The sequence below is a fragment of the Oncorhynchus clarkii genome, chromosome 15, assembly GCF_045791955.1.
Source record: "Oncorhynchus clarkii lewisi isolate Uvic-CL-2024 chromosome 15, UVic_Ocla_1.0, whole genome shotgun sequence".
Taxonomy (NCBI): Eukaryota; Metazoa; Chordata; class Actinopteri; order Salmoniformes; family Salmonidae; genus Oncorhynchus; species Oncorhynchus clarkii.
Window position 1 is genome coordinate 31,160,622 of NC_092161.1, and position 13,312 is coordinate 31,173,933.

The 13,312-nt window shown below is 42.6% G+C and overlaps 1 protein-coding gene across 18 annotated transcripts in view; it reads right to left on the reverse strand.

Moving 5' to 3' along the window:
• Positions 1–13,312, reverse strand: part of LOC139367203 (sickle tail protein homolog) — a 225,790-nt gene that overhangs the window by 73,352 nt on the left and 139,126 nt on the right. For 9 of the 18 annotated variants that reach the window (XM_071105384.1, XM_071105380.1, XM_071105377.1 and 6 more), the window contains exon 2: positions 4,394–4,701. In XM_071105384.1, coding sequence (XP_070961485.1) covers positions 4,394–4,701 — 308 coding nt within the window. Of the gene's footprint in view, positions 1–4,393; positions 4,702–9,097; positions 9,436–13,312 lie in introns of those variants that run through there. The other 9 variants (XM_071105387.1, XM_071105383.1, XM_071105379.1 and 6 more) reach the window with 5 other exon arrangements.

Here is a 13,312-nt window from a genome sequence, read left to right on the forward strand (position 1 = left end):
GAAAACGGAGCCCCTCAAGCAGTGACATCATGAGTCTCCATAGCAACTTAAACTCCACCCATTTCAAAACGGAACTTACCTGTATGACTACCAATATCTCAGACAACACATTTTTGCTTTCTTATTTTAAGTTAAAATACAGGCAAGATATACACACATCGCCTATAGGCAACTATGTTGCAGAAATAGGTATTAAGCTATTAGTTTTGTCTCTTTCTGACCCCACCCCCCCACACACACAGCCACTATACCCTGATGGCTTTGTGCCCAGCTCTATTGTTTTGGCTATGAAGCCAGGTGACCACTCCCTTTTGTCTCCTCTGAACCAACGCAAACACAAACAGAGAGGCCAGGTGAACCAAAGGTCTACTGAGATTCTACTGCTCCTTCCCCCATACCTTCTCCTCCTTGCCCTGGTTGCCCTAAGGGTGACACAGCAACCAACATGTTTCATTGTCTAAGGACTCTCAGGCTGTGTCCCAAATGGTATCCGATTCCTTTTATAGTGCACTACTTTTGACCAGGGTCGGCTCTGGTCAAAAGTAGTGAAATATATAGGGAATAGGGTGTCATTTGGGATGCAGACTCACTTTAACAATCTTTACTCTATTCTTAAATCACACGGCTCTTACTGTGTGTGTAAAGAAAGGATTCTTATGATGAATCAATGGTTATTTATTGGTCAGTATTATTAAGGAATGGCCAATGTGATAAGCAGCTAGTGGGAGCTAGATTGTGAAATAATGAATGTGAACATCTTAGTCCTGTACTAAAAAGCTATTTCAATTGAGATTTTAAATTGACAATGGCTCTTAGTCCAAGACTAGCTTTAATCTGTGTCTGGGAAACCGGCCCTGTATGTGTCCAGATCTAATTCACCTCATTGAAAAGGAGCCTAATGTTTACCTTTTCTGCACCAGACAAAACAAAAAAAAAACATCATCTTGGAGCAGTCTAAGGAGAAACAAATGTGACAACTAGATTTATGGAATGGATTTGAACCTATGGCAAAACAGGGAGAAATAGTTTTGCAATTGGACTGTCACCTGAACCAAATAAGAAAAATACCAAATTACTTAACAGTCTAGGGGCTCCATTTATGTGATTTTTATGCCTGTGAACCTCGTATTTAGAAACATAAAAAAAACATACATTTTTTTCCACATTTCATTTCTTTTGATTAAAAATCAAGCATACCCTTCCCTCCTCTCAAGGAAGGCTGTTTTTCTTTATTATCCTGCAAATAAAATAAAATATACTTAATCACCAAAGCATTATTAAAAGATCAAATTTGGGAGCAGCAACACAGTGAGCGGACATTCCCTTTTTATCAATGTATGTAGGCTATTGTACATTATTAGCCAGCTCCTGTTATTATTTTGGATGTGAGTAAAAAAAACCTTTGTGTAGGCTATATGCCCATCATGGAACAAGAGATGAGATGATCCAGTGACACGTATTTAACTTATTTTCCTATAACAATTGCCTGTTTTCCATTTAGTCTGATTAAAGAACAAACCCTTATAGGCTACCCTTGCCCTACTATAACAAAAGCTGGTTCTTCAGCAATGTCATTGGTGGTGCAGCCATCAGCTTGATTATAAATGATTCCCTTGAGGTGAAATATTGTATCAGATTAGAGTAAAAGGTGTAAGCCACTAGCTAGATTTCCATCCAATTGGTGCAAGATTTCCATGCAAATATTTTAAAATCTGCATAAAGAAAATATGCAAATTTGCTCACCAGTGGTATGCTCCACCAAACTGACTTGTTGCGGATAAAAAGCAGTGTGTGATGACATAGTACACATAAAAGTTACTTTTTCCGCTTAAGTTTTCATGTAACGAATAACAATCTAAAGTTCAATGTGTTTCCATCGCATAGTTTTGTTACAAAAACTATGGCGTTAAAAAGGCAAATGTGCTTACTCTGGTCTTGGCACTTGCCTCTAGCCAACAGCTCGCAGATACAGTGCGTGTAGGCTACCTACATGACGAGATTATTATTATGGATAAGAGCAATATTATTTTTATTTGTCAGATGGTGGCCAAGCATCGACCATCATGTCACCAGAATAAGACCCTCAACATTTGTTGGAAAGGAGCATCAAGGCCATCACTGTGTACTTTCACCACCCTGTGAACTTCATCATTCAGAACTTTTTTGATCTGTAGCCTATTAAACTGTATGTTTTCCTGAGTTGTAGTGGGAGAATCATTGTGCGACTCCAAGTTTACTTCGATATGATGGTTATTATATCACTATTTCAGCATAAATGCATTTCCGCCGCCATTTCTCGCATAATACATTTTACAGACACACAAAGATCCCACCTACCATACTTTGTTTGTGTCGACATTTGGAAAGCTTACCGACAAATTTGCTGTTTCCATCAGGCCTGTCTTGACATTTTTTTTATTTATTCAACGTGTACTTCACTCTCATTAAAAGGTTGGCTGGAAACCTGGTTCATGAGGCAGATTATAAAAGCCAGTACCACCCTTGGAAACCTTTTGTCACATTTTTACAAAATTCCTTGACAAAAGTAGAGCAGTATGTCGAGTGAATAAAGCCCACAGAGAAATATCTCACATTGTTGCAGAGTGATTCAAGCTCCCATAGACCAAGGAAGTTCTACACTTAATAGAATGTTGTGGTGATGACTGAAGATATACAGTACCAGTCAAAAGTTTGAGCACACCTACTCATTCAAGGGTTTATCTTTATTTTGTTTACTATTTTCTACATTGTAGAATGGAGTAACCAAAAAAATATTAAACAAATCAAAACAGATTTTATATTTGAGATTCTTCAAAGTAGTCACCCTTTGCCTTGATGACAGCTTTGCACACTCTTGGCATTCTCTCAATGGAATGCATTTAAATTAACAGGTGTGCCTTCTTAAAAGTACTTTTGTGGAATTTCTTTCCTTCTTAATGCGTTTGATACACTCAGTTGTGTTGTGACAAGCTAGGGGTGGTATACAGTATATAGCCTTATTTGGTAAAATACAAAATCCCTATTATGGCAAGAACAGCTCAAATAAGCAAAGAGAAATGACAGTCCATCATTACTTTAAGAAATCAAGGTCAGTCAATCCGGAACATTTGAAGAACTTTGTTTCTTCAAGTGAAGTCGCAAAAACTAGCAAGCGCTATGATTCGGCGCATGTGACAAATAACATTTGATTTGATTTCAATTTGATTTGATGAAACTGGCTCTCATGAGGACCGCCACAGGAAAGGGAGACGCAGAATTACCTCTGCTGCAGAGGATAAGTTTAAGTAACAGACACACCTCAACATCAAATGTTCAGAGGAGACTGTGTGAATCAGGCCTTAATGGTCGAATTGCTGCAAATAAACCACTACTAAAGGACACCAATAATAAGAAAAGACTTGCTTGGGCCAAGAAACACGAGCAATGGACATTAGACCGGTGGGTCCAAATTAGAGATTTTTGGTTCCAACCACCGTGTGTCATTGTGAGACGCAGTTGGTGAACGGATGATATCTGCATGTGTGGTTTCCACCGTAAAGCATGGAGGAGGTGTGATGGTGTGGGGATGCTTTGCTGGTGACAATGGCAATGATTTGTTTATAATTCAAGGCACACTTAACCAGCATGGCTACCACAGCATTCTGCAGCGATACCCCATCCCATCTGGTTTGTGCTTAGTGGGACTATCATTTGTTTTTCAACAGGATAATGACCCAGTACACCGCCAGGCTGTGTAAGGGATATTTGACCAAGAAGGAGAGTGATGGAGTGCTGCATCAGATGACCTGGCCTCCACAATCACCCAACCTCAACCCAATTGAGATGGGTTGCGATGAGTTGGACCGCAGAATGAAGGAAAAGCAGCCAGCAAGTGCTCAGTAAATGTGGGAACTCCTTCAAGACTGTTGGAAAAGCATTCCAGGTGAAGCTAGTTGAGAGAATGCCAAGAGTGTTAAAAGCTGTCAACAAGGCAAAAGGTGGCTACTTTGAAGAATCTAAAATCGATTTGTATTTGTTTAACCCTTTTTTGGTTACTACATGATTCCATATGCGTTATTTCATAGTTTTGATGTCTTCACGATTATTCAACAATGTAGGAAATAGTAAAAGAAAAACCCTTGAATGAATAGGTGTGTCCAAACATTTGACTGGTACTGTACAGTATGATGATATTGTGACATGATGCTCGGAGAGGCCATGTTGTCCACTGTCTCAAGGATAAGAAAAATGACACAATACATCCAAGGTGAAAGGACAGTGAAAGACTGACAGGAAAGGTGGGAGGGGAGAGTGTGCTAGAATAGCAGTAGGTCGGATTCAAACCACTAGACCAGCCCAAACCAGTAGACCATGTAAGTCAAAATATGTAATGAAGTTGTCCACTGTCACTAACCTGTTCGTCACTAACCTGTTCCCTGAGCCTCTCCTGGTGGCCCATGATGGCCGAGGCGTGGTGAGGGTACTTCTGCTTCAGGTGCTCCAGGAAGGCTTCCCTCTTTTTGTCCATGTCTGAGGGCTGCATGGCCAGGATCTCTTGTGAGCTGCGCGCCCCCCCTAACGTGTGCCTGCGGGGGACGGTGCGGCTGCCGTTGCCTTTGGGGTCCTGGGCCCGGGTGGGGGTCCCATTCGGGGGACCCTGCCTGCTGCTCAGCTGCTCAGAGTCCTCAGGGGAGGTCACCTTTAGGTTGCTTTTGGTTTGCTCTGGAGAGAGAGGGAAAGGGTTCGGGTGAATATACAGGTACAGGATCACTATTCCATTGGTGTGTGTGCAGGGTTTCTCCTTGCACAAAAAGGGGCTTTAGGTGGAGGGTGTGGCGGTGGGCGGGGTAGTGGGCGCTTTTACATGTATGGCCCGCCCAAGAATTTACTACACAGGAAAACACAGTGTGTGTGTGTGTGTCCTTAGGTGCACAGTTAAACTTTGAAGGCACACATGACTATAAAACTATAGTCTGAGTCAGAGACCTAACCACAAACACCAGTGGACCAGCCAGACTGGGAAAGATCCAGTCTCCGTGCTCTAACTTAATTACTACATAATCATAATGACATTTTCCAAACCAAAAGGGAAAGAGACCAGGGAAAAGGGAATGGGTGCAGATACACACAACCTGTAAAAAACATTATCAGGGGACTACTGAATGATCCCACTGTAGCCATTGAGACATTATGGCTATTATGAAATGTCAGTCTAGACATAAAAGAATGCATCTACAGATGGGTTCAAATACTATTTGAAATCATGTAAAATGCTTTATCTGGGCTTGATTGAGCTTGCCTGGGGCAATGGAACCAATAGAATAGTTTCAAAATGGCAAAGCCCACCCATTTGGCACTCCAGGTAGGCTAAAGTAAACCCTAAAAGTGTTTAAAATATTTTAAGTAGTATTTGAACTCAGGTTTGCCAGAGATACTGGAGCTAAATCGATAAACCTACTGCCTTTGGTAAAACCTACACACCTACTGTATCTAAACCAGGGACTGGATGATGTGCTCTAGTCAAGCTTAAACTCTGCCCCATGACATCACAGGGTACTCTCCGATGTCATTTATCGTTTATCTATTGTGCAGGTTATTTACCTTACAGTAAACCCTCGGGCGATACTTTCAAAATGAACCCGAACGGACATGTATTGACATAAACAAGGGAGAGCAGGGATCTTGTTTGGTATACTCGGTTCTATTTCCGATTCTCCAACTGAAAAGAGCATCAGTTCTCTCCTGAATGATAGTTCCCAAAAAATAGTAGCTTGTTAGGCATCCAAGAACACCATGAGCGGCATTGGGATGTTACCTAATCATTTATCTGAGAGAATGTTCTATACATTTAGACAAAGGAAAAAACCTTTGCATGAAGCATCATCAAATCATAAAGTGGGATATTGATATTTTCCAGGATAGGAACATCCTTATAACAATTCAGTACTGCAGTCGAGTCCCAAAATAGCACCCTATTCCCTAGATAGTGCACTACCCTGGTCAAAAGTAGTGCACTATAAAGGAAATAGGATGGCATTTAGGATGCAAGCGCCCACCTCATCACACATTGTTTATCTCAGTGATCTGAACTTCAGATTGAATATGACAAAAATAACATCAGTGATGAAAACATTAAACTGAAGCAGCTGTTCACTTTAAACTCTCCTCACTTTCAAAAGCCTGGGCAAATGTTCAAAATCTGTCTGGGAGAGAGAGAATGTTATCCAGAGAATCTGTTTATATATACAGACGGTTGGGAAATGGCATCCTCACAGTGAACAGAAGTCGCTGACTAAAGCCATTCGTAACGTCAAAGTCAGTGTTTTCAGGAGTATATGGCATTCCTTCCATTAACATCCTTTAGGATGTTTTAATAACTTACTCACGGCAGCCATCTTGACTTGGAATAACATCATTCTCTCGACTGTCAACTTTGATACAACATGAAATTACAGCAAAAACAGAAACTGTATGTCTAATCAAAAACAAATATTGTAACTCCATTCAACTCCGTTATAACAAATACATTTATACTTTTAACTACTCATTACAGTATATCTACATGATCTTCAATCTTAAAATACTAAAGGGAGAATGAGAAGCATTTCCTTCTGTTCAACAGTCTTTCATCTTGTCATAAATCAATCCCCTGGGACTGAACCTAAACTCTACAGATCAATGGGGGAAACATTTTGGCTCAGGCTGGGCAGTGGTTGCATCCCAAATGGTACCATATATATATATATATATATATACTAGAAAGGGTGTATATATATATATATATATATATATATATATATATATATATACATATACACCCTAGTGCACTACTTTTGAATACTACTTCACTACTTTTTATAGTGCACTATATAGGATGCCATTTGGGACGCATCCAGTGTGCTTCCGACATTCAGGGGCTTGCGGTGAGACTGAAAGCTATCCCATGGATCCGCGTGCTGACACATACTCTTTTACCCCGAGCCGCAACTCTTCCAGGCTGTTGGTTCTGCGTAGGGCTGGGGCATGAACCACAGGTGAGGAGGAGGAGAGGAAGAGGGGTGCGGTGGAGTGTGAAAACACAGGGAGAGAGTAGTGAAGCAGGTCTGATCTGTTGCCTTGTTTTCTCTAGACGGCAGGTACAGCCATGACGTGTGCCTTTCAAAGGCTAATGGTGAAAAATAAGGGTCTGTCTATGGCTAGGGATGTTATTTCAGGATTTGTCTCTCTCTAGGTCAAGCACAGCGGAGGAGATTATAAAGTGGGCATTTCAACAGATGCTTTTCACTGCTTCCCGGTTTAAAGGAGAAATCTGGGATTGGTACATCAACAAAATAACGTGTCAAGGCGTTGTTGAATCCCAGGTTGCCCCTTTTTAAGTGGAAAAGTTGACCTTCGTTTTTTCAATTAGGAAATTCTTAGACAGCATTGTAAAGTGGTGCTTGATCGGGTTTAATGTGAATACAAGCAAAACCATTATTTTCTGTACATCTGTTCATAGAGACTTGAGACGGGAGATACTTCAGGCTTTACAATGGGGCCACATCGCACAGGCGTTGCAAAGACCGCATGTTTTGAAATGTTGGGAGTGCACGAGAAAGATTTACTCCCACCAGCTCTCTCAACAATGTCTACCATCTCCAAGCTGTGGCAGTCATGTGAAAAGCGTCCAACAACCGTGTACCATTCCTGCTGTCTTATGTGTCCTAACTCTCCAAATAAAAGTACATGGGTGTGACTCCAACGTGACATTCACTCCACTTTGCACCCACACAGAAGTGTTTCCAGTCGCATGGTGTTTTGGTCTGTAAACCACTGTCACCCAGTGTGAACAGATAAAACATAGTGAACTGACAACATGAATAGGAAACGTATTCACATGGAGATTTCCACCTACACAACGAACAGTAAACTCTGTCTAGACCAAGACTGAAAACAGCTTCTATCTCTAGGCCATCACTGTTGAACAGCCATCACTAGCCAGTGCCCAGTACTCTGCCCTGAACCTTGAGACTAATGCCCCATGTATTTAGAGTCATTGAATGCTGGTCACCTCATATTCTGTTTATATACTGTTGTTTACTCACTGTGTATGTATGTACTGTGTTCTCAACATAGCTCAATATACCTGCTACTGAACATACCATTTTCTTTTCCAAATTAAATAATGTGTATACAGACCACATATTTATATTCTGGATTCTCACACATGCTCACTCTAATATACACTACATGACCAAAACTATGTGGATACATGTTTCACTGGAACTAATGGGCCTCGCCCGAACCATGAAAAACAGCCCCAGACTACAATTCCTCCTCCACCAAACATTACAGTTGGCACTATGCATTGGGGCAGGTAGCGATCTCCTGGCATCCCCCAAATCCAGATTTTTTCTGTCGGACTGCCAGATAGTGGAGCGTGATTCATCATTCCAGAGAACGCTTTTCCACTGCTCCAAGGGGCAACTCTAGCAGGACAGAAATTTGACGAACTGGCTTGTTGGAAAGGTGGCATCCTATGACGGTGCCACGTTGAAAGTCAATGAGCTCTTCAGTAAGGCCATTCTACAGACAATGTTTGTCCATGGAGATTGCATGGCTGTGTGCTCGATTCTATAACCCTGACAGCAACGGGTGTGGCTGAAATAATTTGAAGGGGGTATCCACATACTTGTATACATACTGTAATTATATTCTGGATTCTCACACATGCTCACTCTAATATATCTACATAGATAGTTATTTCCTGTTTAGATTTTTTATATTTTATATTTTTTTATTTATATTGCATTTGCAAAAAAAGAATTCGCTGCACCTGCTATAACACCTTAAAATCTGTGTACATGACCAATACACTTTGATTCAAGATCAGTTAACCACTGTGAATGGGTGTAATGTAGCTAGGAACCTAGCAGCATGCACTGCCACAGGACAGCTAATGAAAGATATCCCGCCAGACTAACACCTCCTGTAGTTAAGTGTTGCCGCATGACTGACGTACTTACGGGCCTATTTTTAACCCTCAAACTATTTCTAACTGACTAAGCTACTGTATGCATCAGAAACTTTAAAATCAGCCACTTCCCTGCAGATTCTCTTTCAGTTTCAGGTTCCTTACCTTCCACAAGACTTGAACATTCTAGAATAGAATAGAATACCTCGTCCTCTCCTATCTCTTCAGTTCCTCCTCTCCCTTCTTCCATTTTAACCCAGGAGTAACAAACTGGGTGTGAGGAAAACGGGTTAGCAGAAATAGAGGAACAACACGGGCTACTGTCGACTTCCAAATAGTTCCAAACTGTCGACTTCCAGACAAGGCTCACGTGAAAAAGGGGCTTGAGATCCACCCAAAGCCAGAAAGGTGACCAGTAGGGATTTAGGAAACAAACAACATTCCAGGACACAGGACGAACAGCAAGCGCCGCTTCTCTGCCTCAGGCCAACTACCCACTGACTGACTGACTGACTGCCTGCCTGAGGTTGTGTAAGGTTTGGTGTGTGTGCATTTGTATGTTAGAGGGAGAGAGTAAACATGTGTGTAAGTTGCCTCCACTGATATCGTTCAGTTAGAGAGTGGGCCCCAGACCAACAGGTGTCTGACCCACTCTCACTCACTCACTCACTCACACACGCACGCACGTGCCCGTACACGCACACACACATATACACACACACACACCGCACTCTCTGGTCTTTGTTGTCAGTAAGCCGTTTCTCCTGATCTGACCTCATAGGGAGCCCTCACAGAGACAGGCTTGTGTCCAAAGTACTGCACTCTAAAGGGAATAGGGTGCCATTTGGAAGCAACCAGCCATGTGTCATAACCTACTTCTGGAATACAGCTAGTTTATATTCATCGCACAAGGCTCTCAACTTATCTTTGCTCAGCGGCTTATTAAGTCATCAGCTGCCATGAAAGTTGTTTGGTGAGTAACTTATGCATAGCATAACAAAAGCTGACCTGCTCTATCATAAGGGTTATGTAAATCAAAAATAACCATCACATAAATCTCCATATTTATATTTGTCAAAATGTGTGACTGTACTATTGACTTGAAACATATGTTTGCTGTACTGTACATGACTGCAAACATATGCCAGACATGTTGAGACTCTCTGAGTGTCGAACAGGAACCGATTACGTGTTCGTTGTCTGACATTTTGTATTTCCTCCTCAGTTTCAACATCTTTACAGCAAACGTGAAGACATCAATGCACAGTTTGTGGGCCATGTAATTGAAAGTGGAGGGGTCAGCACATGACCAAACATAGTTGAGTCAGAAGAGACATAATGTCATAAGGTCTCCATAAACATATGGAGAGAAGTGGAACTCCCACCCACTTACCCTCAGACAGCCGTCAAACCATTGACCCAGAATCCCTATAAGCCTAGTATAAACATGGCATGCCGCTACCCCCGAACCAGTCAGTTTTCGCTTCTTAAATTCCAAACACTCAACCAACCTGTCTCTCTACTCTTCCTCTGAACAAATAGGCGGATTAAAAAAATTACCCAGCAAGAGGTGGCGAAATATACAGACAGGTTCCGAATCCCCATAGTATATAATGTACATTGGTACCTATCACCTAAACCACCCAAACAATCAGATTCCGCTACTCAAATTCCAAAAAATAAAACCTGCCCTATAACCCTACATTATACTCACTCTCTCAAAGGCCCTAGTGTGAACACCCAGATGGGAAATGACCTTGTACTCTGAGAAAATCTCGAGAGGTAACAAAAGGGAAATGTGTCGATATGGAATCTAGAGAATTTCCTCTTGGTCCAAAGATGACATGTAACATTTCTGCTGCGTGACACTGTGGGACTTGTCAAGGGTAAGGTCCTTTGCGTTGTTGTCTCCCCTTACTCAATGTTAATCTGGTCCCAAATGGCACCATGCTCTCTATAATGTGCACTGTTTGACCAGGGCCCACAGGGCCCCCGGTTAAAAGTAGTGAACTATATAGGGAATATGGTGCCGTTTGGGACGCATGCTTAGTCATTTACGGAGGAATGTGCAAACAACAGCAAAGTCCACACAGTGCATAACTACGACCACAACAGTCTACAGACATGTACTCCCCTGTTGATATGGGGAGAAACAATATCCATTCTTCTGTGTTGAAAATGTTCAGCGTAAGAGCTGGAATATCAGATTTGGTCATTTCGAAAACCCAATCCGAAGGTACATATGTGGATGTTTTTCTATATACCCTTTGGATGAGAATTCTGTTGGAGACCTCCCTCTGATGGACACATGCACGCTAGTGTGCTCGCCCACACGTGATCCATATGGGCCATGTTTCACTCCCTTGCCTGTTGCAATAGACTCACTCCCTTAGCACATAAAGGTTCATTGTATTCTCGGGAGTCGTATGAGTCCAGACCATCTGATTCCTGGCATGTCCTTCGCTGGAACTCGTTGCCTTCCTCATACCCATCAGCTGCCTGTAAAATGTACTCTGCCAACCCGCCAGGGCTGAACAAGATGAACAAGATGGGCAGTAGGCTATGCGTGTGTTCCAAATGACACTCTATTCCCTGCATATTGCCACTTTCTTTTGCAAAAAGGCTTTGATGAAAAGTAGTGCACTATATAGGGAATAGGTTGCCATTTGGCCGTGTCTAGACTTGACAGTTCCTGCAGCTTTTGTATTCTGATCATGGAGTTCTGATCACGCCATGTGTCTCCAGTTACATATACCGTGTCCACATTGTGTCCGGATTCCCTTTTCCCGCGCTATATTACAATGCCAGTATGCATTCTGTAAATGGTGGAACAGGCTAAATCTGATTATAACACTGATTATAACAACAACTTGATGGCAGTACCAACTACTGTAGCTAACAAGCTAGCTAACTTCTGTAACTAGCCAGCTTGCTAGCAAAGCTAAAGGGATTGCATAAATTTAGCCAAACAATTATAATTATTTTCTAAATAAGCTAGCTGGCTATTATTTATGAAGGCAGCAAACACATTCCTCAATGTGGTCTTCGTATTCTGATAGCAGAAGTCACATGTAAGTGTCAAGTGTAGACAGGCTCAGAGACACAGACACAGTTTTACATTGAGAGGGAAGCTGATTGCTGATCTATCATGATATTTTCCATGCTGGTCCTGTCAGCTCAGTGAAAAGCACCTGTAAATACGAGACGTATGTGGCAGGGTCTACAGACAATCACGGATTACAAAAAGAAAACCAGCCACGTCGCGGACATCGAAGTCTTAAAATTAAACAACTTATTTTCTTGCTTTGAGGACAATACAGTGCCACTGACACGGCCCGCTACCAAAGCCTGTGGGCTCTCCTTCTCTGTGGCCAACGTGACTAAAACATTTAAACTTGTTAACCCCCACAACACTGCCGGCCCAGACGGTATCCCTAGCCGTCAGAGCATGCGTAGACCAGCTGGCTGGTGTGTTTACGGACATATTCAATCAATCCCTATCCCAGTCTTCTGTCCCCACATGCTTCAAGAGGGCCACCATTGTTCCTGTACCCAAGAAGGCAAAGAAAACTGAACTAAATGATTACCGCCCCATAGCACTCACTTCTGTCATCATGTAGTGCTTTGAGAGAATAGTCAAGGATCATATCACCTCCACCCTACCTGATACCCTAGACCCACTCCAATTTGCTTGCCGCCCCAATAGGTCCACAGACGATGCAATCGCCATTACACTGCACAATCTCATCTGGACAAGAGGAATACCTATGTAAGAATGCTGTTCATCGACTACAGCTCAGCATTTAACATCATAGTACCCTCCAAACTCATCCTGTGCAACTGGGTCCTGGACTTCCTGACGGGCCGCCCCCAGGTGATGAAGGTAGGAAACAACATATCCACCCCGCTGATCCTCAACATTGGGGCCCCACAAGGGTGCGTGCTCAGCCCCCTCCTGTACTCCCTGTTCACCCATGACTGCGTGGCCATGCACGCCTCCAACTCAATCATCAAGTTTGTAGACGACACAACAGTAGTGGGCTTGATTACCAACAACGACGAGACGGCCTAAAGGGAAGAGGTGAGGGCCCTTGGAGTGTGGTGTCAGGAAAATAACCTCTCACTCAACGTCAACAAAACAAAGGAGATGACCATGGAATTCAGGAAACAGCAGAGGGAGCACCCCCCCCCCCCCTATCCACATCGACGGGACAGAAGTGGAGAAGGTGGAAAGTTTTAAGTTCCTCGGCGTACACATCACTGACAAACTGAAATGTTCCACCCACACAGACAGCGTGGTGAAGAAGGCGCAACAGCCTGGTACGGCAACTGCACCGCCCTCAACCGCAAGGCTCTCCAGAGGGTAGTACAGTCTGCACA